A 27,752-nucleotide genomic window follows, 5' to 3' on the forward strand; every position below is an offset into this window, starting at 1 on the left:
GGCCGCCCCATGGGCCACATACTCCGGCTTCCCCCATTGCCACACTCACAATGCAACCTTCCGGCCACGGCCCAGCCCCGTGCCCTGTCACGCTCACGTGGGCCTGGCTGCCTGGCATCTGACCAGGAACTTGTATTTGTGCCTCCCTGCCAGCCCTAACTTTTCCTGTGGCCAAGACAGAGTGACCTCGAAGTATGGACTTCTTACCAAAGTCCCCAAATCCTTCAGAGGCCAAGCAAGTAAAGGCTTCAACTTTGAGGAGCTCTCTGTTCTTACTATCATATTCTAATCCTAAAAAAAGGACCAGAATCAGACTCAAACCATTCGTGCTTCTGTAGGTTTATTAGCCAGTGATGGAAGGACACAGCTGGACCACTCGTAACTTATGCACATCTGGAGCACGCCACCCACCTCCCCTCCCTCTCCCCCAGCACAAGGAACAGTTTACTCCCAGAGTTGTCCCACTGTGACCAGTCTCGGTGGGTTTGGCCCCTATAGGCCCCTTCTGTGGCACAGCAGGACTACCTCCTGCCAGGGGTGTCCCCTCCAGCCGAGGAGGGCCCCAGGGCCACCCAAGCACCCTATGCGTTTTGAGGATGTGTTCACCCCTGTACCCACAGCCTTCCCCATCTCCAGGAATTCCCCGGATACTCTCATCACCAAGACATTCCAGGAGATACAAAGCCAGGTTTCTGAATGTCAGGTATGGGGAATTTTTAAGGCTAAGGGACAACTATCATTTCTTGCACATGCACCTAGAAGCACCTTGTACATGAAGGCTCCTGCTGGGCATTGGGCAAGGTAGGTAGAGAGTTCCAGATCTGGTCAGGAGCTTGGCAGCTGGGGCGTGGTCCCGCCTTGAGGTCAGTGGACCCTAGCTCCTTCCCTGCGGGCAGGGCGACAGGCAGAACCTCTCCTGTGTGGAGGAGTCTGACTTTGGGCTGTTCCCCTTCAGAGAGAAGGGCAATCAGACCAAAGCCAAACCATGGGTCCTTCCTCCGTTAGGATATACAGGCTGAAAGGATGGATGAGGTGTGTGGATGTTGCTAGACCCCAGAGTGAATTTGGCTGTGAACGGAGGATTTGGGGATGGGGATGTCTGGAGGAGCCCCCACGGGTCATGTGGATCCGCAGGAGAGGCCCCAAGAAATGAGGGCCTCCTTCACGGAAGGCCAAGTGGAATCAAGCCCAAGGAGCAAGTGGGTTGCCGATGAGGCGTGTGCATTTCTAGGAAACAGGCTTCAGAGAGGGCCGAGTCACCCTTGGCATTCCATCTGGACATTTGGGGTCTCCCGACCCTTATTATTTAGGGGCCTGTCTCAGTCTCCATCACCTGGGTGGAGGTCCCACCCCACAGGGGGAGGGATGGTGGAGGGGACAGGCTCAGGGCACCATGTGCCACCACTTGAAGGAGAAGGGCTGCCTGCGCACGTTGGTCCCGCAGTGCACCTCCCCGTGCAGCATGTGGTATGGAGTGAAGTCGTCGATGAAGGTGCAGTGGAGGCCCAGCGGCTCCAGCAGGGCCCGCACCTTCTCCTCCAGGCAGCAGCGGCCGTGGATGATGGGCCCGAAGGGCTTGGGGATGCCCAGGTGCTTGCCCAGCACCAGCATGTTCACCTGCGAAGGTGAGATCCCAGGTCAGGGGAAGCACTTCATCCTCAGTTCCCACCCCAACACCTTCACTCCACCTGGCAGGACCTGAGTTTTTCTTTTAGGCAGCCTAGAATATAGCTACTCGCCCTTCTGTGCAGCAGGAGAAGGAACTGAGCTGGTAAGAATTCTAGCCAGCTGTGCCTTCCCAGGAGCATCTGTAGAGTTCATGATGACAACTTATTTCTCTGGTGACTGCTCTCCTGGTTGGTGGGTTGTGCTACAGAATCCCCACCTTTTAGCCTGTGGACCACGGTAGACATCTGAGCCAAGCCAGACCAATCAGATCCTCTCACTCGAATTTCTGAAGCTGACATGGCAGAAGAGTCAAGTCAGTCTCTGTGTCTGTATCTATCATGCATGGCCAAGTTCATGTCCATCCTCAGGGAGAGAGAAGCAAAGGAAGCCAGGCTGGAGGACGGGGGAGGAAGGAGGAGGGAGGGGGATGAGTAATATAAATAGATGCAGTGTTAAGAGATAGTTCCAGGCCCCCCCGCAGTCCCCCACTCCAGCCATCTCTGCGCTCCACTTTCACGGTGTCCTTATATTAAACCCCCCTCTCTAGGTGAAGCTAGCTTGCGAGGCCCCTGTTTTCTGCAAACACAGGAATCTGAACCCAAGCACAAGCTTCTGGTGGCACAGAGGTCATTGCAAGACCGCCTTAAACATGCAGGAAGGAAGAGGGGTGATGAGAGGCTTTGCAAGTGGGGAAATCCAGGAGGGCAAAAAAGTCAGAGGGAAGGAAAAGGGGGTGGGGCAGTGAAGCAACGGTGGTGCAGACAGGCTCCTCGCAAGGGTCTGGGGATGGGTGAGCCGAGTTCCTCCGGAGGATGGATGGGGGTTGGGGATGGAGGTGGGAGTGGGTGGAGGCAGGGAGGGAAAGGGGTGTGGGGAGGGAAGCTTTGTGCTCTCCAGCAGTGCTATCCGAAGTGTGGCCCTCAGATAGCAGCACCCGTGTCACTTGGGTCCTGGTTAGAAAGGTAGCAGTGTCTCAGGCCCTGCCTCAGAGCTGCTGAATCGGACCTGCTTGTGTCCAGGCGTTCCAGACGCAAGTGCAAAGTCTGAGTCCTCGGGGCTCAAGCAAAGGCCACTGCTTCCATGAAGCGTTCTTGGATGGTCTGACCTCTGAACTGCCACATCGCATTATTATACAAAACATCACTGGGACAGGTCCTCAGAGAAGGGAGGTGTTTCCCCCTCTCCGGATTAGACCGGAAGCTGCTTGGGAGCAGGGAGCAGCCTGCATCATCTCCGTATCTCCCACAGGGCACCCTAAGGTGTGGGGGATGGATGAATAGCTGTGAGCCCAGAGGAAGGGAGAGAATGGACATCTCCACTCCCAGCTGACGCTGTGGGCTTTACACACGCCACCTCATGCAACAGTCTCTTCGCTCTGCACATGTCAAGGAAGTCCCTGGGAGGGGGAGCAGCCCTTTCCTGGTGGTCCTTGAGCAAGGGGCTTGGCCAGTGAGCATCTGGAGGGACCACGATGATCCGCCCGCCATGGAACCCCTGTTTCTCTCTGCCACCCCCACCGGCCGCTACAGTCCCACACGTGGCAGGCACCAAACCTCCTGCCCCTCCGGAGAGTGGAGGCATGAAGCCTATTGTGAGGAGACCGTAAGTCCCAGATGGTGGCCTCACCAGGTCAGGGAAGAAGGCCACCGCCTTTTTCTTCTCAGCCTTGAAGAGCTGGGGGATGTCCACGATGTCCCACTCCGTCAGGCCCAGCTCCCGCTTCAGCACCTCCCGGTTCCAGTCGATGCAGCTCTGGGGCAGGAGGAGACAGAATTAGGAACTCTTGCCTGTGCCTATTGGGGGCCCCGTGGGGTCATGTCTGGGTAGGGAGGGGTGGGCGGCCCACTTCTCTGCATCAACCTTTTCTTGGTACCCTTCATCCAAATACACCTGTCCTATGTGCCGCTCCTCACGGTCCTGTCCCACCAGCGGGGTTCAGAATGACAGCGATCCAGAGTGCTCCATCCCTGACCCTCTTCCCTTCTCTGTGCCCTTCCACCCTCCAGTCTCACAGTTTGAACACCATCTGGACCCTGACGGCTACCCGGTTTCTACCTCCCAGCCTGCCTGCTTTCTCCATGGCTCAGGGTCAGTGCTCCCGTCTCCTCCGGCCCCCTCCCTCTCTCCCCGAGGTCCCTAAGCAAATCCTTGCACATCTGACCCCATCTCGGCATCTGTGTCTGTAGGATCCTGGAGATCCCATTGGCCCTTCGGAACACACTGCACACCATCTCCACTCTGCACCCCGGGAGGCTGACCCTTGAGGACCAGGTGTCCCATGCCATTGGCTTCTGGTGGCATCCAGCCATGCCAGTCCCCTTCCCTGTCCCCACCTCTACTCACAGCCCGTGCCCTGTACCTGCACAAACTTATTGTAGCTGATGAGGTTTTCGTCAGAGAGGACCTGGTTGATGGAGATGGTGTTGACCTGCACACTCCCTGTGAAGGGGAGAGAGAGACCTGAAGGGAGGGCCCAGTACCGGCCCCTCCATGGAACAGTACCGGCAGTGAGGGCCAACTGCTCTGGGGAGTAGCCAGGCAGGGGCCAAGTTCACAGCTCCTGGTCTTGCTGAGTCAGCAGCTCTCTGGCCTTTCTGGGTGCTGGTAGGCCCCACCCAGCAGAGCTCAGTGTGGCCGCCGTGCAGGCCTGGGTGTGTGAGGAGTGAGGGGGCAGAGGGCCACAGCGCTGTGAGCATGAGACCAGTATTTGAGTTCATTGGAAGGGGCAATGCCTTTCATTGGGAAGTGACAAGCCCCTCCCCCAGGGCAATCGGTGATGATTCCTCTTCTTTTGTGCAGCCAGGGTGAGGCTGGGTCATCACCTGCCCACCGGTGCCCGCCATGGTGGTCACCACTGGCCCTCCACCAAGGGAAGCATGCAGTGCACAGAGGCCTGGGGTGTCCGAGGAGACGGGGCCGGACAGGGAAGGGGAGGTTAGAGCCAGCACCCTCCTCGCAGCCACCGTCTACGCGGCTCCTACCACCCCGGGCCCTGAGGTCGGAGCTCCGCCTTCAGTGCCTCACTTAACCCTCACTGCAGCCCCACGGGACATGGGATATTATCCCCGCACAAATCTGGGAGCTGAGGCTCAGAGACGTGAAAGTCTTGCCCAGGTCTGACAGCTGGGAAACAGGGAGGAGCTTACGATCAAACGCAAGCCCAGCACCCTTGAGGGGCCTGAAGCCTTGACTGTGGGAAAGGAAATGGCTTCCTGGATGCACCTGCCAGCTGGGCATCCCCTCCACCCATCTGAGCAATGCCTTCCACCCCAGCTGGGGTCAGATGGCTGGGGTTCAGACCCGACTCTGCTGCATCCTTGCCTCTGGGCCAGGGACCGACTTCCAGGCATTCTTGGGTGTGAAGGGGGGTGACAGGGATCCCCCTAGGCCTCCACGAGGTCAAGTGGGACAATTAGGGTGGAGCACAGGCCTGCAACTGGGCACAAAGTATGTTACTATGTTGCGATGCTGGGCTTCCCTTGTCACCGCCGTGGCTGTCACCAGGGTAGCATGGTGGCTGTGTGTGGCCTGACAGCCAGGAGTCCCCCCCGACTCTCCTTCCCAGCTGGGCACTTGGAAAAACTGCTCAGCCTCTTCCTGAGCCTTGTTTACCGCCAGCCTGGTGCTTCCGAGGAAGATGATGCTGGCTTCCCCGCCTGGTACATAACATCTGGAAAGGAGGACTTTTAAGGTTTCATCTGAGCTCAGAGGAGGCTGGTCATGGTCCCTCTGGGAGTGTTGGGGTGAGAGAGATCTGTATTCCTTACACTTCTCATCTGGGGTCCCAGGACTGTGCCGGGAGGGGCGTGGGGACTCAGTCCTGAGAGGGCTCGGGAGACAGGACTGTTCACAGGAGCATCCCGGTTCCAATCCCCTAAGAGATGGTCCATCGACCAATCAGATTTCTCTCACAAAGCACAGACTATTGCGAATTCCAAGACCGTGACCACTGGGCATCAAACCTCAGGCAAGGGGTTTGATGCCCTCTTCTGAGCAGAGGGCCTTGTGGGACTGCACGGGTCCCAGGCATGAAGCTGGCCACACTCCAGCCGGCTGCCCATCCTCCACCACGGTGCGCTCTGCCAGCTCTGTCCCAGCCCTGGTCCATAAGGGCTGGTGGAGCAAGGCGAGCAGTCGCAGGAGGGAGGGCTCCTGATTTTCGGGGGACAGTACTGCTTTAACGTTTGCCATCCCTCTCTCAAGTCACCATGTGTCTTGCTTTAGGTGAGGGGGGTTGGGAGCAGTGATGGGGGACACCGATACCCACCTACCAGCCCTTCAAACAGGAGGGCCCTGCCATGGCCCCACTTCCGCTTTTCCTGGAAGAGCTTGAAGCAGGCACCAGGGCTGGCCAGGAGCATCCGGAAGCCCTGTGTGGAGAGAGCAGATGGGCTGAACTGCCTGGACTCTGCACGGCTCCCGGGAGCTCATCCCCTGACCCAGCCACCAGGGACTGCCCTGTCTCCCAAGTCCTTACCTTCCTATCAGAGGCAGGGACGAAACTCAGGAACTCATCCACGTGGCCCACAGACAACCAGTCCACAAAGAGTTCCACAGGGGGCTGCACCTTCTGCGCGTGGAGGAAGTCCCGCACCACCTGGGTGACCCTGCGGCCACTTGACCTGGGGCCCAAAGAGTTGAAAAAAGTTGCTTGACTAAACAAAGAAACAAAAAAGGTATGCAGTAATGGAAAGACGAGAGGTCAAGATTTCTGCCTTGCCTTTGCAAGTAGGGAAGCTATGTACATCTCGTCATCCAGGGGACCGATTTCACCCCTGAATGCCACCCCCATGGCGGGCAGTCCTTCCTCGAGTTTACCTTACATTTCTCTCTCTGCAGCCTCACCCTCCTGCACACGAGTGGGGAGAGAGGTGGACAAGGTCACCCCCAAGGGGCCTCAAAGCCCCAGCATTTTGTGGCAGTGAATTTCAATCCCGTTTTCTTTGCCTTCTAGAAAAGGATCTAGTGGCCTTGCCCAAACTGCCCCTTTCTGTGGGATCAGTTAGTCCCCTCTGAAGCTTCCTGAGTCACCGCCATCCAATCCCAAGTCCGTTCTAACTGCTTTGCTGAGTTTGGTTAGCTCTATATGTTGGCCTATCATACAGCAAACAACCATGACCATACAATTCCTTTCTTTTCCATCGGCCCCTTGTGGTTACATGTTGAATAAGACATAAGCTGTGTGTGTGTGTGTGTGTGTGTGTTACCACCATCTCACTTCTCAAGTCCCATACCTCCCTTCTCCTGCTCTCAGGAAAAGATATGATAGTAGTCATTTACATCATAGTATAAACAAGCTCTGACTTAAATGCAGTTTCTCCCAGGACTATCGAGACTGAAAACTTTTTCTTCTGTAAGTGTTAATCGGTAGCAACGTCTACTTATTTTCTGAATTGGAAGACCCACGTCTAGTTATAACTTCACCTTTGGTGTTACCTTTCCAGGTCACTCACCGTCTCTGGGCCCACTTGTAAAGCAAAAGGGTTGAATGGCGCCTTGGGTCCCTGCTCGCTCTGGCCTTGTCAATCTCCCAATTTAAGTGGACAGTGTCTGGTGAAGAGCCCACCGCCCTCCCTACCCACAGCTTCTAGGACTATGATTTTATCGCTCCCTCTTTCTGGTTCTCTTTGAGGAGTCCAGTAGCCCCTCACCCCTCAGCCATCATCACCCCTGCCTCAGCCTCCATCCCGGCAACATCTCTCCCGGCTCCTCTCTCACCCAGGCAGGTTGCCTCCAATGAGGATTCTCCCCAGGGGGTACTCCTTCCCGTTGGCCACCACTGGGGGGCTGACCTCCAGGTTCCCGAAGGAGTCCAGGCCACACACAGAGCTGCCTTGTGGTTCCCGGGTCACGTAGCCAAAATCTGGACCCTAGTAGGGGAAACTGAGTCAGGCTGGCTGAGATGAGGGCAGACAGTTCACCACGAAGAGCTTAAAGCAACTTTCCGGGATCTCAATTCCTTAAAGATGCGGTGGGAGCAGCTGCCCATTCTTCAGATGCAAACACTGAGTCAAAGGCTGGCATCTGAACTATTTGATAGTACACATGTGCGCAAGGGCCAACGTTGGGAAACACACTGGCCCTGCTACCATGTTAGAGCATGTTATCCCCCATAGTCACAGCAAGGCAGTAGAGAGGGCACTGGTTGCTCCCGAGCCCCCCATTAGACACAGAGCCCAAGGCCATGGCCACCCCCTTTCTCTCTGCACAGGCCTTCTGCCAAGTCCAGCCCAAGGACAGTCATCTGGCTGCTCTAAAGTGGCCAGTCCCTGGGATCCAAGAGGCTGGGGGCAGCCTTCTGAATCTCAGTCTTTCAACTCTGGAAGAGGAGCGGACCGCCCAGGGCCACCTCTTAGAAGGCCCTTCACAGGTGAGAGGCCCTGCCGGCTGTGTGATCTGGTGGTGGGGGCATGGGGGCGGGGGGGGTGCTCCGGTTCTCTAGGCACCATTGGGATCCTTCCTCAAGGTGGCCCTGGTCAGCTGCCGCTGTCTGCACAGTTATCCTCATCACCAACAGTACTAGCGTGCCCCCTCTGTGCAGACACAGGGCAGCCTCACACACACGTGTGGGGCCGGCCCTGTGATGACATTTTTACTGATGAGGAAATGGAGGTTCAGAGAGGGAGAATGACTCATGCAAGGCCACACAGCATGTGAGTGACAGAGCTGAGCTGCTCTGACTCCAATACCTGTGTTCTGAACAGTTGCATTGTCCTGCCCGCCCTGTCTAGGGGTGTCAGATTTAACAGATAAAAATAAAGAATGCCCTGTTAAATTCGAATTCCAGATATACAATATATTTTATTATTTTTGTAAAGATTTTATTTATTTATCTTTAGAGGGGAAGGGAAGGAGAGAGGGAGAGAAATATCAACGTATGGTTGCCTCTCATGGGTCCCCTGCCGGGAACTGGCCTGCAACCCAGGCATGTGCCCTGACTGGGAATTGAACCTCGATTGTCTGATTCACAGGCCCACACTCAATCCACTGAGCTACGTCAGCCAGGGCATATTTTATTATTTTTTAACAACAAATATATTTTAGTATAAGCATGTCCCATGCAATGTTTGGGACATACTTATACCCAAACGATACTCATCGCTTATCTGATATTTAACCTGTGTCTGATCCGGCAACTCCATTCCTGTTCTTAAAGATCGTGGTTCCCAGGGCTGCCCCCGGTTCTCCACGCCCCAGTGTGGCCCTCCAGGTAACATCCCCTGACCCTCAGTGCTGGGCCGTGCCCCAGACCACTCACCAGGATCCGTTTGTAAGGGAAGTCCTGCAGTTCCCCGTTCCTGGGGGAGTCAAAGACCACCGGGAAGGTCTTGTGCGGCGCCTGAACGTAGCCCAGCTCCATCTCATCCTGCAAACCACAGAGACGCTCGGAAGTGGGCCATCAACAACTCTCCCTGCCTGCTTGACACTGAGCACTTCCAGGGAGACCACTCCCAGGAGGTCTCTGCCTCAGGGAAAATTGTCCTCGAGAGTGACAAGGGCAGAGGCCATGGTGTCTACTGGCTGAGGAGGCTCAGAGAGGGGGTGTGTTTGCATAGGGTCACACAGCAAGACAGGCTGGGAATGAATAAGAACATGGACATGACCTTGGGAGTGTGGCCATGCTGGGTCAGGGAAGAGTGGACACAGAATATAAAGAATGGCCTGAGTTGGACAAGCAAGCCGCTGGGCATCGGCCAGAACCTCTGGCCTCCACGTGTGGTCATGCAGGGTTGACGGCTGGACAGGGCTGAGGGGACATGAGGGGGTACCGATCTGCTTCTTTCTCAGACCCATAAATGTGCCGGGGTCAATCCTGAGCCCTCTGGTCCTGGAGGCAAAGGTGGCCCCGCCCAGACGACCTACGCATCCAAGGAGAAGCTCACTATTATGTGCCCTGCCCTAGGCTCTTTATGGATATTAACTTCGTTCATCCTCATGACACGCCTATGTGTAGGCGCTACAACACCCATGTTATACATGAGGAAAGTGAGGAGCAGAGAGGCCTAGGTATTTGTCCAAAGGGGCACAGCTAGTCGGCAGCACAGCCAGAACCCAAATCCAACTGGTCTCATTCAGGGTCCTGCCCTTCACCGCCTCATTGGATGAGCCTCCAGCCATAACACATCCTTGGCTTGGCATTTGAGGTCTCCCACCTCGATTCTTACCCTTCACAGCACCTTGGCCCTGGCCGGAGTGCACATTCTTTCTCATGCCTCCCACACCTGGGCCTTTGCACATGCTGCTCCCCTACCAGGACCCCTATCCTCTGAGTCTCAGCACGGCCCTTCCCAGCTCCCTGGGCCTTTGCAGCCCTGGGGGCTCCTCGGGTGGGCAATGACAGGGAGTTGTCAGAAGAGGGAATGATGCTCTGGTAAGGACACATGGCGTGCAGTAAGCACTCACTGAATGGCAGACATCATTACCCATCCACTTGCCAGATCTGGTCCAGCTCAGATGGACAAGAGCCCATCACGGAGCCCCCGGACAGAGGTGGCGCCACCTTCCTGCAAACCTGGCTCCTACATCTTAGATCGTAAGAGCGGGGACTTGTACTGCAATAATAGTTCACCACATCCGGGCTTCTTGGCCTCGGCACCACGGACAGTTGGGGCCAGATCATTCCTTCTTGCAGGGCCCAAAAGCCAGTAGCATCGCCCCCCTCAGTGTGACTTCAGAGTGTCTGAGACTGCTGGATATCCCTCGGGGACAGCACCGCCCTCCGTGGAGAACTAGTGGTCCAGGTTGCTAAGGGCGGGAAGTATGTGCGCAACCCAGTGCTTAGCCAGATCCTGGGGGTGAATGGGTGTTGAATCCAGTGTCGGTGTGTTCCTGGGTGTCCAGAAAGTTCCAGAGAGATGGGGCAAGCTCTAGGTCTAGAACTAGAGAAAGCAGTGCCCTGGGGTGGGATATCACAGTGCCGGGTCCTCCTGGATGTTCCCCAGTAGCACCCCTGCCCCACCCAGTTGGGACAGGCCAGCCTCCCCTCCCAGGACGGTGTCCTGCCTGGGCACTGCCCGGTGGCTGTGGTACCTGGATCCAGCGGTCATTTCGGTTCTCGGCCTGTGGGCAGATGGTCAGCTGGCAGCCGGCCTCCCTGGCCAGCTCTGCCACTGCGTCCACAAAACGGGTGTTGTTCCTCACACTGCAGACAAACCCAGGGAGAGTGGGTCAGGACAGAACCAGGCCAGCGGGGCCACCAAGGTCCGAAGGACCCCCAGTGTTCCTCAGACTCACCGGCACACATACACCTCCAGGGGCGGCAGGGTGCTGGGCGTCATAATCCAGGGAGCCACACGGAACACGACAGTGTCAGTGAAGATCGGGGACTCTGAGAAATCCTGGAGAGGGAGAGCAGAGAGGACAGAGCCCTGGCCTCGGGTCCAGAGGCCCGGCGATCCGAGGGCTGGTGAGCCTGGGGGAGCCACTTCACCTCAGTCTCTAGAGAGGGAACCGGCGAGGTGGTAAGCAGCCTGCAGTGCTTCACACCAGTGGGCCTGTCTCTCCGAGAAAGAGAGCTTTCCATCGCCTGCTCCACCCGGCCACCCCCTACCTCATTGGAGTCGTCCAGCAGGGTGACGTGGAAGGAGACGAGCCCCGTGAAGCCAGCGTCGGGGAAGCAGAGGCCTTCCACGAAGAAGCGCTCCTCGTCCCCGTGGAAGCGGGGCACCACGTAGGACACCTTGTTCTGGCCCAGCACGTGCCTGTAGGACTCGCATGAGTCCTCAGGACCTGGGAGGGGATGGAAGTAGCAGCTGTGACTCCCTAGAGGGCCTGGGGAGCATGAGGGTAGGAGATCTGTGCAACCTCACCAGGATCGCCTGCGGGCCAGACGACGCCTGCATCTCACCTCCCACAGGCAGAGAAGAGAAAGATGCTTACCATGAAGTGTGGGCAAGGTGAGGGCGGGGGTGGGGCAGCTGCATCCGACAAAGTAATGCGCACCCCTACCAGCAATGCCACTTCCAGGCATGTGTCTTCATCACCACTTCTAGGTGAGGGTCTTCACTGGTTGTTTCCTTGTTCACTGAACAAATGTTTACTGAGCATCTACTATGCACCTAGGAGTCACGGCTCTGCACTCGGATACAGCCATGAGCAAGGTCCCTGACTTTAGGAACTTATACTGTAAAATCAGAACCCTGTAAATAACCATATGTCTCAGGGGACGAGATAGGTTCCAGCACCTCCATGCTTCGGAATACTATGCAGCTAGGAAAAAGAGTGAAGCAGAACCAAACAGAAAGAGGTGTTGAATATAAAGTTCAACAAAAGAAAGGGTTTGGTAATGGAAAAGGATGCAATAAATATTAAATTAAAAAGAGGCAGTTTGGGAGGCTGGATATGTATACATCACACACACACAAGGCACACGCAGGAACGTATAATGCATCTAGAAATAAGTCGGTTGGAACACACACCAAATCCTTAACAGTGAACTTGTTTTAAGAGTCAGGTTTAGGGTTAGGGATAGAGGACTCATTTTTTACTCGATATGCTGATATATTGTTTGATCTTTTTTTTTTTAAAGTAAGCATCTTATTACTTGTATACATTTGTATTTTTAAAAGGTCGTGGCTACCCTTGCTTAGATTTGTGATAGACGGCATTGTGGCTATGTGAAGCAGTTGTATTTTTTTTTCCGGGGATGCACACTGAATTCTGCAAGGACGATACCCGTGGCGCCTGGGACTGGCTTAGAAACACTCCAGGAAGCAGGGAGGAACGGACGAAGCGAGAGAGGTGAAAAGTGCTGAGTGCTGAGTCGGAGTGGGTGGCCTCTGGGGAAAGGCTGTGACACTGTTCTCTACTTTTGTGTATGCTTGAAATTTTGGGGAGCCGCGTTTCCTAAATGTGCTTAAAATATATTTTAAAAATTCATTTGTCCTGTAAAAGAACCCGGGCCCCGGCCGTGTCCAAGATGCCAGCTGACCGGCTCCAGGGCTCACACATCTGCTCCTCTGGCCCCAAGGCAGACCCCGCGCAGACCCCACCCACTGGTCCAAGGCAGGGAAATGAGGGCCTGGGCAGCAGGGGATGGCTGTGAACTCACCGCAGGCGTGGAAGACCCGTGCCCGCTTAGCGTCATGGCTGGAGGTGTGCAGGACAAGTCTGTGGTCATCGAACAGGGCAGCAGGTCCCTGGGTCCGCAGGACTATGACGGACATGTCTTCCAGGTCTGTGGAGCCAGACAGAGAAATTGGGGAAAGGGCCTGGCATACAGTAGGTGCTCAACTAATGTTAGCATCCTCTGCTCCCCTGGAAGGAGAAGAAGGTGAGAGAACGCTGCCAGCCTGAGGCAGGTTTTGAGGACCTGCAAGGTGTGTCTGGGGGCTGGAACTCTGGCCCCGAGCTCCGCCTTCAGAGCCGTTCCCCAGGGGTTGGAATTCCTGCAAGCTAACTGAGCAATGATCTGGGACACCCAGGGACATGGGCTACCCTGCCACCCCTCACCTTGAAGGCAGCGTACGTGCTGGTCACAGTTGTCCTGGTCATCACAGTTCACATCATCCCGGTCACAGTTCACCAGCAGGATGGCTCCGTACCCCTCAGGCCCCCAGACCCACTGGCGCTGTTGGTGACAGAGCAGAGCTGTGCTGGCTGCTCAGATCAGACCTGTGCCTCCCTCCGCAACCCCCTCCTGGCTGGCCTCCTGACCCTTCCCTTCCCGTGTACCCCACCCTGTGAGGGCTGGTCCACTCTCACGGGAGCACCTCCAGTTCCAGAAACCCCAATGGCTCTCTCCTGCCCACATCACCAAGCCCAAGCAACAGCCATCTTTCCTGTCTGTCTGTGATGTGTCTCCAGCTAAAGTTCCCTCTCTCAACAGGCCACTTCTCTAAATCCCTCCCTCCCTCCCCACCTTGGCTCCTGCTCTTCCCACCACCTGGTATGCCCTCCCTTTTATACCCCTTTAGAGCCCAGCTCAAGGGGGCTTTCTTCCAGAAAATCTTCCTTGCTGCCCCAGCCCACCTTGACCTTCTCCTCTGAACTCCTACTGTATGAAGCGCCACCACACTTCAGCCCAAAGTTCTTCAAGTTTCATACTCGGTAGGTTTCCCTCTTCGTCTCGATCAAGGAGTTAGCACACTATGGCCCCTGGCCAAATCCGGCCCTTGGCCAGTTTTTGTAAATTAAGTTCTACTAGAATACAGTGGTATTCATTTGTTTGAGTATTGACTATAGTTCTTCCAAACCTCAAAGGAAGAATCAAGTACTTGCAACAGAGACTGCATGGCTTGAGAAGCCTAAAATATTTACTATCTTGTTTTTACAGGAAAAAAATTGTCGACCCCCAACCTAGACTGAAACTCCAGAAGGACTTTTCCCCACAAAGTGAGGCCTGGCCCAGGGCTGGGCACGGGCACACTTTAGAATTCTTGCTGATGGCATTTTTCCTGGTAAAGAAGATCCCCAGCCGTGCCTGGTTCCCGCTGGGCTCCCCGACCGCGGCGGCACCCGCTGGGGGGCAGCAGGTGGTATAGCAGCCTCTCCTCCATCAACCCAGCCCAGAGCAGCCCCAAACCCCACAGCCTTCCCTGGGCCCGGGCTGAGATGCCCTACCTTGTCCACACAGCTCCTGTTCTGCCTGCCCTCACAGTTCAGGTCGCAATCCAGAGCAATGTCTGCAAGGGGAGGGGAGAGGGCAAGTCACCAGAGGGTTCCCAGGAGGTCAGCACAAGCCTATGACCTCACCTTTTGCCTTCACCCTCAGGGCCCACCTGGGGCCAGGCAAAGAGAAATCATTTCCAAGAAGACCCTGCCCAGAGGCAGGGGCATCTGGGGCCTCTCTGCCTGACCTTGGGAAGGAAAGAGGCCTTGGAGAGAAGGCACAGTCAGAGCCAAGGCCCAGATTAAATGCTGCCCCCTCCAGGAAGCCTTCCCTGATCTCTGCCTCTTCTGCATCCCTACAGTGCTCACTGTCAGGGCACGCCCTGCACGGAGCTCAGGCTGCCCTAGACATTCTTGGTCTGTGTGAAGCTGCCTCATCTCCTTGGGATGGGAGAGGGAGCCTGGGCTTTGGTGTGAATCCAAGCTCCGCCATCTACTGCCCGTGCCCTGTCTGAGCCTCACCTTCATCTCAAAATCTGAACATCTTAGCCTCCATCCCACCTTCTTAACATGCCTTCCTAGACCTGGAGATTTTGTAACACAAATGGAGGAGCGTTCCAGGAATAGAGGTAGGGGGAGGGAGGAGGAGGAAGAATTTGAAATAATTTTTAAACATGTGAAAAGATACCAGCCACCATGCAGTAAGTGAATGTATCTCACAAAAAGAATGTGGGCAAGAGAAGTCCAACTGGAAGGAATGTGAACACTATGGTTCCGTGCACAGGACACCCAAAGAAAGGCAGACCCAGACTCTATTACTTGGGTATGCACATTCGGGTGATAAAACCACAAAGAAAAGCAAGGAAATGCTTATCACAAGCTAGTGCTCACCTTTGCAGGCAGGAGCCAGGGATCAGAGGGGGTATAGTTTAGGGGAACTTCAGGGTGTGGCCATGTTCTATTTCTTGACCTGGGTGAGGGCTGTTTCGTGTTCGCTTTGTAACTATTTGTTAATGTGTACGTGTAGAAAATAGACCTTTATGCACTTTTCTGTGTGTGCATTTTCTAATGAACAAGGGTATGTGTGTGTGTTCGGGGAGGGGGAGGCAGGGAGATACCCCGCCTCAGTCCTAATCAAAGGAAGGCAAGTTAAAGCAACAGTGAGCTACAACCTCTCTGATCAGCAAAACGGGAGAAGGTGAATAGTGCGCAGGGCTGGCAGGGCACTCCTGTGTGCTGTTGGCCGGTGTGTAAAATGGTGTCACCTTTCTGGAGTGCAACTTGGCAATATCTGTCAAACCTTATGAGGTACATTTCCTGTAAGTCAGCCGTTCTGCTTCTAAAAATGTCTCCCAGAGAGGGGGAATTTTTAACCCTCTCGCCCACCGCTCTCCACGTGCTGGCACCAATGCGGACTCCCACCCGCAATGGGAGGGGCTCCGCAATTCCACACCCTTGGCAACACTGAGTTAAGCATCTTTTCGTCTGGATTTTCATCACTAGGGCTTTCTCTTCCGTGAATTGCTTGTCCATATTTTTTGCTGATTTCTAGTTATTTGGGTTTTTCTTTTCTTATTGATTAAAGTTTTCCATAATCTCTATGCTCGGAGCAAACCATATGCATTACAAATATCACCTCCCAGTCCAGAGTTGGAATTCTTTTTATCATCCTCTGTGGTAGAAAAGTTCTAAATATTAATACAGCCTAACTTATCGATCTTTCCCCCTATGATCTGTGCTATTGGTTTGCCTTGTTAAAGACAAACTTGACCTTGAGTTTACAGAGATTCTCCTCTAAAAGCTTTGAAATTTTGATTTCACCTTAAGATTTTTAACTCATGTGAAACTTACTTTTGAGCACAGTACTAGACGTGGCTCCAAGCTTACTGATTCTCACGTGGTAACCACACGTGCCGGGGTCTGTGTCCGGCTCTCTGTCGGTTCCATTTGCTCTGTACTTCATCCTGCACCTACATCCCCCGGCCTCAAGGGCTACAACCTGGGGAAAGTCTCTGGTACCACGAATCCCCGCATCTTGTTCCTTCTTAATAGTCCCGGCTACTCTTGCCCTTGGCCCTTCCCGATGAGATTTAGGATCAGCTTGGTAAAGTTCCATTCAATAGGCCATTTAAAGAGACTGACATCCTATTTTGATGGGCACGTCATTGCGGCTTGATGCCGTCCCAGAGCTGCTGCGTGATCTTGTTTGTTTCGTTCTTTCCTTCTCTTTGTGTTTCAGTTTGGGGCACGTGCCCCATCTTCAAGGTCACCAATTACTTCTCCTCTGTGTCACGCCTACCTCTGGCCCCGTCAAAAGCATGTGTCATCTGTTACCACGACCTGATTCTTATTTCTATCATTCCCATTTGAATCTTCCTGATAGTTTTCAGCTCTCTGTTAAAATTCCCCATCTGTTCATGCATGTCATCCATCTTTTTCTCTGCAGCCTTTAATACATCAATCATGATCCCTTTACACTTCCCGTCTGATAGTTCCAACATCTGCGTCATCTCGCATGGGATTTGTATATCAGTTTATGGGTAATTGGCCAAAAAAAATTTAATTTGGAAAAAGCAAGGTCTAGTTCCACATCTGTATGCTTCCATTTGCTTACAAAAGGGGGGAATAGACCACAGGTCTGCGTGTGCCTGCCCGTAGAAGCAAGCATGTCTCTAGCAGGGTGCGGGGCCTGGGGCACTGGGAGTCTTGGGCTAGAGGGGAGGAGATTGACTTTTCAATTTATAGTCAACTCATGAACAACTTGGAGGCGAGGGGCGCCGACCTTGCACGTTGATGACAGCCAGCCCCGTGCCGGCTCGGATTCCCAACCACGGAGCTGACCTTTGAACAACACAGTTTGAACCTCATGGGTCTGCTGAATTGCACGGATCGATTGAAAACCACCTGTGTGTAAGTGGGCCCATGCAGTTCAGACCCCTGTTGTTTAAGGGTCCACTGTATACTCTTTTGTACTGTTGGAATTTTTTAATGTGTGTTTTTTGCATTAAGTTAAAAAATAAAATGGACGGACTTTGGTAAAAAGATCCTTGCTCAGTGCAATTCCCGATTGCTCCCCATCCTGCCCCGGGCCAAGGCCCCTTGGCCACACCCTCAGCGTGACCCCCAACTTGACCCCCAACTTACCAACACAGGTGAGGTAGAGCACCGTGTACGCCAGAGGCAGAGGCTCGCGCCTGGCGTAGTAGGAGATCTGAACCTGCAGAGAGATGGGCCAGGGTCGCATCGGCTAAAGCCAAGAGCCTCTACCCGCAAAAGGGGAGGGGGCCTCAGGAACTGCCGTGCTCCAAGCTTAAGTTTACCAGCCTGGCTCTTCTTCTCACCTTCTCTGTGCTGTATTTTTCTCCATGCCTCGCTGGGCCCTTCTGTAAAATGGGACTGCCATTGGGACACAGAGGGAAGCCAGGCAGGCCTGGGCCCCCCGCTGCCGATGACTACCATGTGATTTTGGCAGGCCCCAGCCCCGGGGGTGGGTCTCAGTCCCACTGTTTGTAACATGTGGAATTCTGACTGGGCAGAGTTTAGGGACACTCTCCAAGCTGATGAGAATTTTTATCTGTGGCACTTGGGCAGGCCTGGACTTGAGCCCAGCACCTCTGGGTTCCATGACCTTCACCTTTTTCAGCCTCCTCAGTTTTCTCGTCTGCAAAATGGGGACCATACAGGTTCCTATCTCAGAGGGCAATAGTGCAGCTTAGAAACAGCACATGTAAAAGATGGATCTCGTAGCAAGTGCCCAAGAAACATCAGCTACTGTCATTGGTGGGCAGGTGGCATTGTGTAAGAGCTCAGATTCTGGATGCAACAAATGTAAACATCCTGGGAAGTTATTATCTGCTCTGGGCCTCAGTTTCCTCAGCTGTAAAGTGGGGGATAATAACAGCTCCTACCCCATAGGGCTGATGACAGGCTGTGAGGAGTAAGGGAGGGACGCATGTGACAGGCTGAGCATGGTGCCTGGCCCGAGGCAAGCACCCCATACCTGTCGAAGGTGGGGCTGAAGATGGTGAGGACAACTAAGCTGTTGGAGGCCCGGCCCTCCACTGGGACATTTCCTCATGATGTGGGTCCCTCAACTGTGTGGCTCCAATGGCCTCATCTCAACCAGAGGGTTTAGGATCTTACACAGGCCACTTACCCCCTCAGTCCTGGGAGCCCCTAAATCCTGTGATTACTGACCCCCAGGTGTCAGGCCCCAGCAACAATGCTGGCCTCAGATACACACTTACCTGGATCCTGGCCAAAGGCAGGGGGAGGGGAAGGGGGTACACTCTGACCCTTCTCAATCCTTGAGGTCCCTGGAGCCAAGGACGTCAGGGAGGGGAGGTGTCCACACAGCCCCTGGCTCACAGGCTGTCGGTCCTCTTGTCCTGCCCTGGGGACTCCATCCTGACCCTCACCAACTCTGCTGCTCACCTGACTGTGTGGTTTGAGGTGAGCCATGCCCCTTCCTGGCCTCAGTCTCCTCGTCTGCAGAATGTTGGCCTTGAGTCCTGCCCACCTGCCTCCCAGAGCCCAGTGCAGAGACTCAGTTCATGTGCACGGCGGGAGCAGAGGTAGCAGTGATGGAGGGAGCCTACCACAGCTCTCAGGCAGGTCCACACTGAATGCTAGCTCTCCTCCTGACTAGCTGTGTGGCCCCAGTACAGTTACTCTGGACCTTGGTAGCCCCATGGCTGAAATAGGGATCAGACCCTACCTTCCAGGGCTCTTGTGAGGGCTCAATGGGTCATCCATACCTGGCTCACAGTCAGTGCTCTTAAAGGGACAGTGTTTCAAAACACTGTTCCTGACATGGAGTGTAAACCCACCACTCCCATACGCCAAGTCCTGGTTCCATTGGCCATTTAAGGTGGCATCACGAGTGCCAAGCTCAAGCTCCCCACCACCACCATCACCACCGTATCTCCCACTTTTTATTGTCTCTTGTCCTGGGGCCAGAATGTTGACTACAGCTGGGGCTTGTTAAACTCACTCTTGTTAGCTGAGTGAGCAGAGACAGGAGAGCAAGGGAAGTCGTTATGCCTCTGAGAGGGACAGGGAGGGAGTGGGCTAGAGGAAGGAGAGGCAACCTGGGGAAATGTCACCTTGGGGGAGGGGTTTCCCTGGAAAGCAACCTCCGCTTCCTGTGCCCGGTCCCTGCTCTCTCTCCTCCATTTGGAGTGGCAGAGATAACCTAGGGGAAACTGAGGCCCTACTTGCCAGAGGACACAAATTTTGTGTTTTTAAGCTGCAGAGCTGGCTGGCTCCAGGACTGGCTGGCTCCAGGGCCCGGCACTTACCCACCATGCTGCCCTGCACTCTGGGGAGAGAGAGGGCACTGGGCCCTTGAGAAGCTACATTCCTGCCCCCTGCTGTGCATGCAGACCAGGGGACCCACTCACATGGCTGTCATTGACGTCATTGCTGGGAGAGTTCATGACCACAATGATCTCCAACCCTGTGTCACAGCACCACCGCCTGGTGTCCGCACGCTCCCGGCCCCTCTCCAGGCTTGGAGAGACATAGATGTCCACGCCGGGGGTCCCGTAGACCTCGAACATCTCTGTGCCCTCCGGTACTGACCTGGGAAGAACAGGGAGCCATGGGACGTGCTAGAGCGGGCAGCCCTGTTTCAGCTGCTTGAGCTTTGGCTTAAACCCTTGCTTCCTCCAGGAAGCCTTCCCTGACCACCCAGGCCTCTCAGATCCTCAGAGTAAGCTCCTGGGAGTCAATCCTGGACCCCTCACAAATATATACACAGTCTCGCCTTGCAAGGCTCTGTGTTCATTCACATTTCCCCTGTGACTTTCCCGGGGCATTAACTGTAGGGTTAAGAAGTCTGCGTTGTCACCTGGGCCTGAGACGGAGCCTCCCTGACTCCAGCTCGTCTGGGAGTTCTGGTTGAAACCAGTCTGTTCATCTTCTTATTGTCTGAGGGGTGCCCGCCGTGCACACGGGCACTGCCAGGTTGAAGCAGATATACCCACTGCTTTTGCCAGAGCCTTCCATCCCACTCGGAGCTGAGGGCAGCCAGATGGGGCTCAGGGCCAAGGAGTCAGGGGTCAGTGGCAGCCATGTGGGAGGGGCACTGTGAGCCAAAGGGACCAGTAGGCTTCCTAGAGGAAGCAGCACACACACGCACCTGACGGCTAACGGTAGCCATCACTTACTGGGTCTGCTGTGCGCCTGCCCTGTTTGAGTTTGTTCGCGTGTATTAAGTCACGTAATCCTCTCAATAACCTAGGAGGTAGGCACTGTTATTGTCCCCATTTCACCGATGGGGATACTGAGGGTAAGTCCTTTGTCCAAGGTCATGGAATGAGTGACAGAACTGGGACCCAAACCCAGGCCTTCTGGTCCCTGAGTCCACACTCTCACCATTTCCCCAAGGGTGACGACGACACTAATCACAACCCCCAAGGCCCACCCCCAACACACACACACGTGGCCAGGCCAAGCCTTCCCCGATGTTGGCTCAGCTGACCCTCAGCACGGCCCCAGCAGGAGGGGATTGTTACTCCCATTCACACTCGGGGAGACAGGCTCGGGGGGCAAGAGATTTCCCTAGTGTTTCCCAGCTGGCCACTCCACCCCAGGCCCTTTCCATCACTTTCCCTGCCTGGAGGGGACCTGACCTCCTTCGAAGCACCCTCTCCACTCCCCACCCCCCGCCCCCAGCATGATTCTAATACTTCTCATGGTAGCTTTTTCTTTTCTTAAAAAAAAAAAAAGAGAGAGATAGAGAGAGAAATCAACCAAGCCCCAGTCCAAGCCCAAGCACCGCTCCACCGGGAGGTCCCACTCCAGGGCACGGCCCTGCCCAGTGTCCTCACCAGGCACAAGGAGCCGACACACCTGTTCCTCCTGCCAGATTTAGCAAATAAAAATACAGAATGCCCAGCTGGACTCGAATTTCAGATAAAGAACGAATCATTGCTTTCGTATAAGTATGTCCTCCGCCATATTTGGGCCANCAGCATGATTCTAATACTTCTCATGGTAGCTTTTTCTTTTCTTAAAAAAAAAAAAAGAGAGAGAGAAATCAACCAAGCCCCAGCCTAAGCCCAAGCACCGCTCCACCAGGAGGTCCCACTCCAGGGCACGGCCCTGCCCGGTGTCCTCACCAGGCACAAGGAGCCGATACACCTGTTCCTCCTGCCAGATTTAGCAAATAAAAATACAGAATGCCCAGCTGGACTCGAATTTCAGATAAAGAACGAATCATTGCTTTCGTATAAGTATGTCCTCCGCCATATTTGGGCCATGCTTCTGCGAAAATATTGCTAGTTGTTTGTCTGGATGGCAGGTCTCACTAGGCCCCCAAGATTTTGCCCAGCAGGCCCCTCCCACAGCCCACCATTCCCAGGGCTGGCGGTGCCCTCTGTTCTGTTGTGTCCCGGGTGTGTGGGCCAGCCCCCATTCGGGGACACAGAGGACCTGGATAGAGAGGCGTTGGGACACAGGGACAGAGGGAGACAAAGAGCCAGAGAGACACCCGGAGAGAGGGAGAGAGACAGAGGCACATGGAGACAGATCTGGGCATGAGGGGTCCCCCCACAGCCAGGGGCACCCTCAGCTCCTCCCTCAGCCCCACTGCTCTAGGCCCCTGGCCTCTAGCTCCCCAGGAAACCTGTAAACTTTCTGTGGTATCCCCCAACCCCAAGCTGCCCCAACGCATCCAGGAGTTAGAGCTGAGTACCCTTAACTGTCCTTCTGGTATAAAAGCCCCCCCCTCAGCTCCCACACCCCAACCCCTGGGTTTGGGGTATTTTGGCCCAGCTCCCTGGGCCTCCCTGGGCCAGGCCCTGCATAAGGTGCAGGGGGAGTGCCCCTTCCCTGGGGGGACCTGCAAAAACAAAGAGCCCGCATGGTGGCTGGACCAGAATCAGGAGTAGGATACCAGACAGGCTGGGTTGCACATCTGCCAGGTGACCTTGGATGCACCACCCTGCCTCCCTAAGCTCAGTAACCTCACTTGTAAAGTGGGATAATGACCCCCGCTTGGCCAAACTCACTGGCCACCACGAGGCTCATAGGTGATCATTGATAGGAAAGTCTCAGAAAGCTGCCCGCCCAGATGGGGGAAGGGCTGATTAAAGTAAGTTAAGGCAGAGGAAGCTAGAGGCCGCTTGAGAGGGTGGGCTAGGGTGCCTGGGGAAGGCTTCCCTGAGGAAGGCAGGTGGACAAGGACTAGGAGGAGACACCTCTGAGGGGAAGACACTTTTACCACGCAGCCTTAGGAGGTCAAGTTGAAAGTCAGGCTGTAATAAGGTTGTTTTATTTCACCCCTCTGCAACGGGGAGCCAGCGATGGTTCTTGATTAGGAGGGGCAACACGTGGAGCTGTGGTGAGGCGGCAGAGCCTGTGGGCTCCCGGGCCAGGCCACCTGGGTTCAAATCCCAGCCCCGCCATGTGCTAAGTGGGTGACCTTGGGGGAGTGATGAGGCCTCCCTCTGCCTCAGGGTCAGCGTCTGTAAAGTGGGGGTCATGAGAACATCAAAGGACTGGGTGTGTGTAGACGCTGCACGTGAGTGAAAGTCAGAGGCACCTGAACCCATGCCCTCATTTCACTGCCAGGAAAACTGAGGCTACCAAGAACAGGGACTAGAAGCTGGGGCTCCAGACTCCCAGTCCAGTGCTCACACCCCATCATGGAAGCTGTGTGCTGGGAAAATCAACGGGGTGGTTGATGGGAGGAGACCTGCGTCAGGTACAGGGGGATCCAGATTTCCCAGTTCCTGAAGGATAGCAGAAGTGGCCAGAGGCTCACCTGACGAAGTTCTTCCTCGGGCAAGACCACCTCGAGCTGCCAGCATGCTGCTCTAGACGGAGCCCCCCAGCCCAGTCCTGGGAGCTCACGTGGCTTGGAGCCAGCGGTTCTCCCCATAGGAGGCCATTCTCACACCAGAGAAGCCCCTCCCCCAGGACCACGCCCTCCCAGCCAGCCTAGGAGGCGGTGAACGGAGGGTGAAATGCTGCAGGGTGACCCACAGCTTGGATTTGCCAGGGATGGCGGCATTTCCTTGGTGCAGGACTTTCAGTGCCGAGACCTCAAAGGTCTTGGGCAAACTGGGACTACAGGTCACCCTCACGGTAGCCAATCTCAGACCCACCTGGTGAAAACAGACTCCAGAACTGGAAGTGCTGCAGGCGAGGACCTGGAACCAGGTGTGTTTAAAACCACCCCGAAGCCCAGTGAAGTCAGAACCACAGCTAGGAGTGGACCGTCTCAGAAAGGCTGGAGCTTGTGAGCCCACCCCATCCTGGGAACCAAGACAAGTCAGGTCTTCCCTCGCGTCTCGGGTCTTCCCTCCAATGGTGAGGAGGACGACAGTGACAATGGTGATGAAGGTTGCTCCCATGGCCATATTATCCCCACTTTACAGATCAGGAAACCGAGGCTCATAGAAGGCAGGTGACTTGCCCAAGTCACACAGCTGCTGAGTGACAGAACCAGGACTCATGGCCAACCCTGTCCCCACTGCCTGGCAAACCCAAACCCATCGACCTCTGGCAAGACAGAGACAGACTTTCAGAGCCAAGAAACCAACAGGAAAGGTCCCTGTAGTTGAGAATACAGAGGTTGACAAGGTCCCCAGGGTCGGGGAGACCAAGGTCCAGGCAGCTCTGGCTTGAGGGTTGGTACCAGCTACTTCTCCTGCTCCGTGAGGCTCCCAGCTCCTGGCCTCTCCAGCAGAACCAGGGGAGGGAATCGCTGCCCCTCCTCAACGCCCGTTCTTCCTGCCCCGGGAAAATGCAGCCACACACCTATCCTAAAGCCCAGTTAAGAGCTAGAGATGTGCCTGCCTCCCAGGGCCCCGCTGCCTGCGCGCAGTCAGAGCCCTCGCACCCGCTGCAGGTGGGTGGCAGGGAGCCGCTTCGGGGAGGGGCTCAGAGGCCTCTGTGAGCACAGCTAGAAACCCGTGGCTTTGTGCCAACCTCTTCAGGGTACACATGGGGAAACCGAGGCCCGGGAAAAAGCAGAAAGTTGTTCTAAAGAACACAGTGAATGGAGACAGAGCTTGGACTAAACAGAGGGCCACTGGCCCGAAGGTACCCGAGTCTTTTCATCCCATTAGAGCACCTCTGCTGAGCAAAGGCTGATGTGGACTGTTTGCTCTTCCACCTGGGGCAGCAGCTCTCAACCCTGGCTGCATGTGCATCCCCAGGACGTGGCTCAGCATGGGAATCCCTGCTCAGGAAAACAAAGCCCCCTCACGGAGTCAGGGCCATCTCCAACTCAGCAGAAGGCAGGGAGACAGGATTTAATGCACTCTGTCAGATAGAGAGGCCCAGTGGTCTTGTCTGAGCTCATCCTTCAAGGCTCTGGTTGGGACCCTTCCTCCAGGAAGCCTGCCCTGACTGCTCAGCCTATGCTAATTTCTCTTTTCTCATCTCCTCCTTCTCCCAGTGTGGTTCAGAGGTTGTTCATCTTGTGTATGACAGGTTTAGGGACAGTTAAGGCTGTCCAAAGGGTCAGGACAAAGCCTTAAAACAGTAACAACGATAATAGTGACGACGGTCACTGTAACTGAATGTTCATCACATGCCAGGTATCGCCTACATGCTCTACATGCACCGTCTCATTTAACCTTCCCAGCAGCCCTTTGAAGTAAAGGCCAAATTGTTTGGGTTGCATCCTGGTTCTGCACCCCTCCCTGGCTGTGTGACATGGGGCAAGTTACTTAGCCTCTCTGTGCCTCAGTTTTCTCACCTATAACACAGGGAGGATAACAATGCCCACCTCATAGAATTGTTGTGAGAATTAGTTAACATACGTAAATTCCAGGGCAGTGACTGGATGGAGCAGGTTCTAAGTATCATTGCTGATACTATTATTATTATTATTATTATCTCCATCCTACAGATGAAGACAGACTCGGAGAGGTTATGTGACTTTCCCCCGGCCAGACAGGCGCTAAAATGCAGTCAGGACGAAACCCTAGGCCTGCTGCCCCTTCTCTTGTTGGCCCACCGTCCAAGCATGAGCACTGCTACATCATGGTGTCGCCAAGCCGGAAGAGACCTTGGCACTAACCCAGTCCCGCTCCACTTGCAAGATGGGCGTCCCTTCCACAGCACCCCTGCCAGGGGGTGACCCACCTCCTACTGGACCTGCAGGCTGGGCTTCCCATGCTGGGCACACACCAGATCCAAAAGAAAGACCAAGGTGGTTGGGTCATCAAGACCCAAGAATCCCTAGTCTGCAGGTGTGGCAGGCTCCAGCCCACCACCTCATGACTATCCCACCTGAGGCCTCTTCTGCAAACCCCAACAGGGCCCACCGGCCCCATTGCCCCAACAATGCCATTGCCCCTTGTGATCCCAATCTGTCCACCAGCCTTTCAGGGAGCTCTTCCTGAGAGTGAGGAGCAAGCCCCCGGCTTCCTGGGGCAGGTCAAACTGCCATATGGGCAGGAGCCGGCTGGGACAGGTGAGTCACACCATGGGCACACAGTGGTGGAATAGACTGTGCAACCCAGCTTCACAGGTAACCCTCCTTACTCATCACTTCTCTGGAACAGCCTCTGTGGCTGCCCTCTCCAGAAGCCACCAAATCCCCTTCCCACTCCTCACTGCACACCCAGCCTCAACCAGACTTTAGTTCCCAATACCCAGCTGGGCTGGGCCTGTTCAGACTTGGTTCCCTCCCGCGACCAGCTCCTCACCTCCTCTCTGCTTCTGACTAAGTTCACTCCAATTGTTAAGTTTTAATCTAGGACACTGGTTCTCAGCCGAGGTTATTCCCGGACCCCGGGCCCAACCAACAATGTCTGGAGACATTTGTGGTTGTCACAGTGGAAGGTGTGCTCCTGGCATCTAGCGGGTACAGGTCAGGGACGCTGCTCAGCATCTCAGTGCACGGGATGGCACCACAGACCACCACCCCATCCCCCCCATGGAATCATCATGTCCACAGTGTGGAGGCGGAGAAACCTGGTAAGATGGCGACGGTGACATGGCCCTGCCTTCTCCCCTCTCAGGCCCTGGATTACCTGTGTCCCCAGCTCAGCCTCAGGAGCTGGGGCCCCCGAAGACTCCCCAAAAGGCTAAGCAGCCAGCTTCCTGGTGGTTCCCAAAGCCAAGCTCCTGAGATCCTGCCCAAACTCTCCTTTTCCTCCTGGGAGAGGGGGAAGGCGGGTCTCATCTCCAGCCACTGGAGACACAGGCGGACAGTAGGGGCACACGCTGGGCACGGAGCGGCGGGAGGAAACCAGACCCCCCTCCTCGAGTCACAGACAGCTACATGCCTGTGACTGCTGGCCCTGAAGGGGTTTAAATCCTGCCTTGGCCACTTAGTAACTGAGTGACCTGAGCAGAAGGCTTGTCCTCTCGGTGCCTCCATTTCCTTACCTGTCAAACAAAATGAAGCTAATAATAAACTTGGCTCTTGAGGTGGTTATAAAAGTTAAATTCAAGAGGCCTGTTAAGCTCTTAGGACATGCCTAGCACTAAGGGCTACCTAAGTATATGCAATTTTTAAAAAACGATTAATGCTCTATTTTCAGGCTCATAGTTTGGGGTACGGGGTGGGGAGGGGTGGCATGTCTCTTCCTATTCTTCTGTGCTCAGCCAGATTCTCAGCCCAACCTGTAGGGTCCTCTGGACAGACACATGCTCAGGTTCCATTGTACTAGCACCCTCCAAGGCCCTGGCCGGAGCTCAGCTATTACAAGCCTCTATACCCTGCTTACGTCTCCCACATTTCAAGTCCCCTGGCTAAAATCTTCAAGAAACCCAGCTGCAGAAGGTGAGAACCCAAGCTTCTGTGATTGGCTGATGTTCCCAGGCCAAGGTTCAGGAGAAGGCAGCAAAGCCAGGCCCAAGCCCTGAGGAAGCCCTACCCAGCTCACAGGCAGACCCAGGGAGGTTCACGGCCTAGGGCTCTGGCTCTTACCCATAAATGTCCACAAGTGTCTCCACGCCAGCCACACACACAGCAGTGGTGGGATGCTCCAGGGACACACGCACAATCCTCTGCAGGGACATGCTGGCCTCGGACCAGGCTGGGGTCACAAAACTCAACACTGCCTACATATAGGCCCTTTGGAATGTGGTTTAAAAGACTCTGACCCTGCCCCTTTATCCTGGAGTGCTAGCTGATTGGCTGCAGTTCTGGAAGCCCAGCCCCTTCCCAGAGCCAGGAGCTCAGGATTGGCTGGAAGAAAACTGACATTTGCATATGAACCTGTTGCTCCCACTCCAGCATTAAGGGAGTTAATTTCTGGCTTTAAAGGGGAACAAGTCGATACAGGCTATTTAGCCAGGGCACCAGGACCTTGGGCAGGTATAGAGATGTGTGGTATTGATCTGGATCCCTTCCTCACTTCCCGCATTCATTCTCCTCACCCCCTTTTCCTGCATTTTCAGAGATGATACGCTTTAGTGGGGAGCTTCTCTACCACAGTAGGAGAGTTGGTAAAATGCAGATTCCTGGGCCATGCCCCTAGTCTGATACAGCAGGTTAAGGATACAGCCTGGCATCTGGGTTTTTATCACAAGCACCCCCAAAGAATTGTGATGCACTTTGAGAA

At 54.9% G+C, this 27,752-nt stretch overlaps 1 protein-coding gene across 1 annotated transcript; it reads right to left on the reverse strand.

The window, feature by feature from the left end:
- Positions 1–403: 403 nt before the first annotated feature.
- Positions 404–27,208, reverse strand: PADI3 (peptidyl arginine deiminase 3). Its single transcript, XM_037045091.1, has 16 exons — positions 27,116–27,208; positions 19,620–19,800; positions 17,362–17,434; positions 14,230–14,291; positions 13,120–13,237; positions 12,719–12,844; positions 11,219–11,397; positions 10,903–11,006; positions 10,699–10,810; positions 8,927–9,034; positions 7,387–7,538; positions 6,146–6,290; positions 5,936–6,038; positions 4,028–4,107; positions 3,295–3,420; positions 404–1,617 (listed from the first exon to the last, which is right to left on the reverse strand). The coding sequence occupies exons 1-16, from the start codon at positions 27,205–27,207 to the stop codon at positions 1,384–1,386; spliced, it is 1,995 nt and encodes a 664-aa protein (XP_036900986.1). The 5' UTR covers position 27,208; the 3' UTR covers positions 404–1,383.
- Between the last annotated feature and the right edge of the window lie 544 nt (positions 27,209–27,752).

The sequence above is a fragment of the Sturnira hondurensis genome, unplaced genomic scaffold, assembly GCF_014824575.4.
Source record: "Sturnira hondurensis isolate 20B ecotype Veracruz unplaced genomic scaffold, ASM1482457v3 Scaffold0004257, whole genome shotgun sequence".
Lineage (NCBI taxonomy): Eukaryota > Metazoa > Chordata > Mammalia > Chiroptera > Phyllostomidae > Sturnira > Sturnira hondurensis.

Coding starts and splice junctions, on each gene's coding strand:
- PADI3 (XM_037045091.1), bottom strand. CDS start 27,207: ATGTCCCTGCAGAGGATTGTGCGTGTGTCCCTGGAGCATCCCACCACT. Junction 14,292..17,361: donor GCTCTACCTCACCTGTGTTG/GTAAGTTGGGGG, acceptor CTCCCCTTGCAG/ACATTGCTCTGGATTGCGAC. Junction 9,035..10,698: donor GAAATGACCGCTGGATCCAG/GTACCACAGCCA, acceptor TGTGGTTTGCAG/GATGAGATGGAGCTGGGCTA.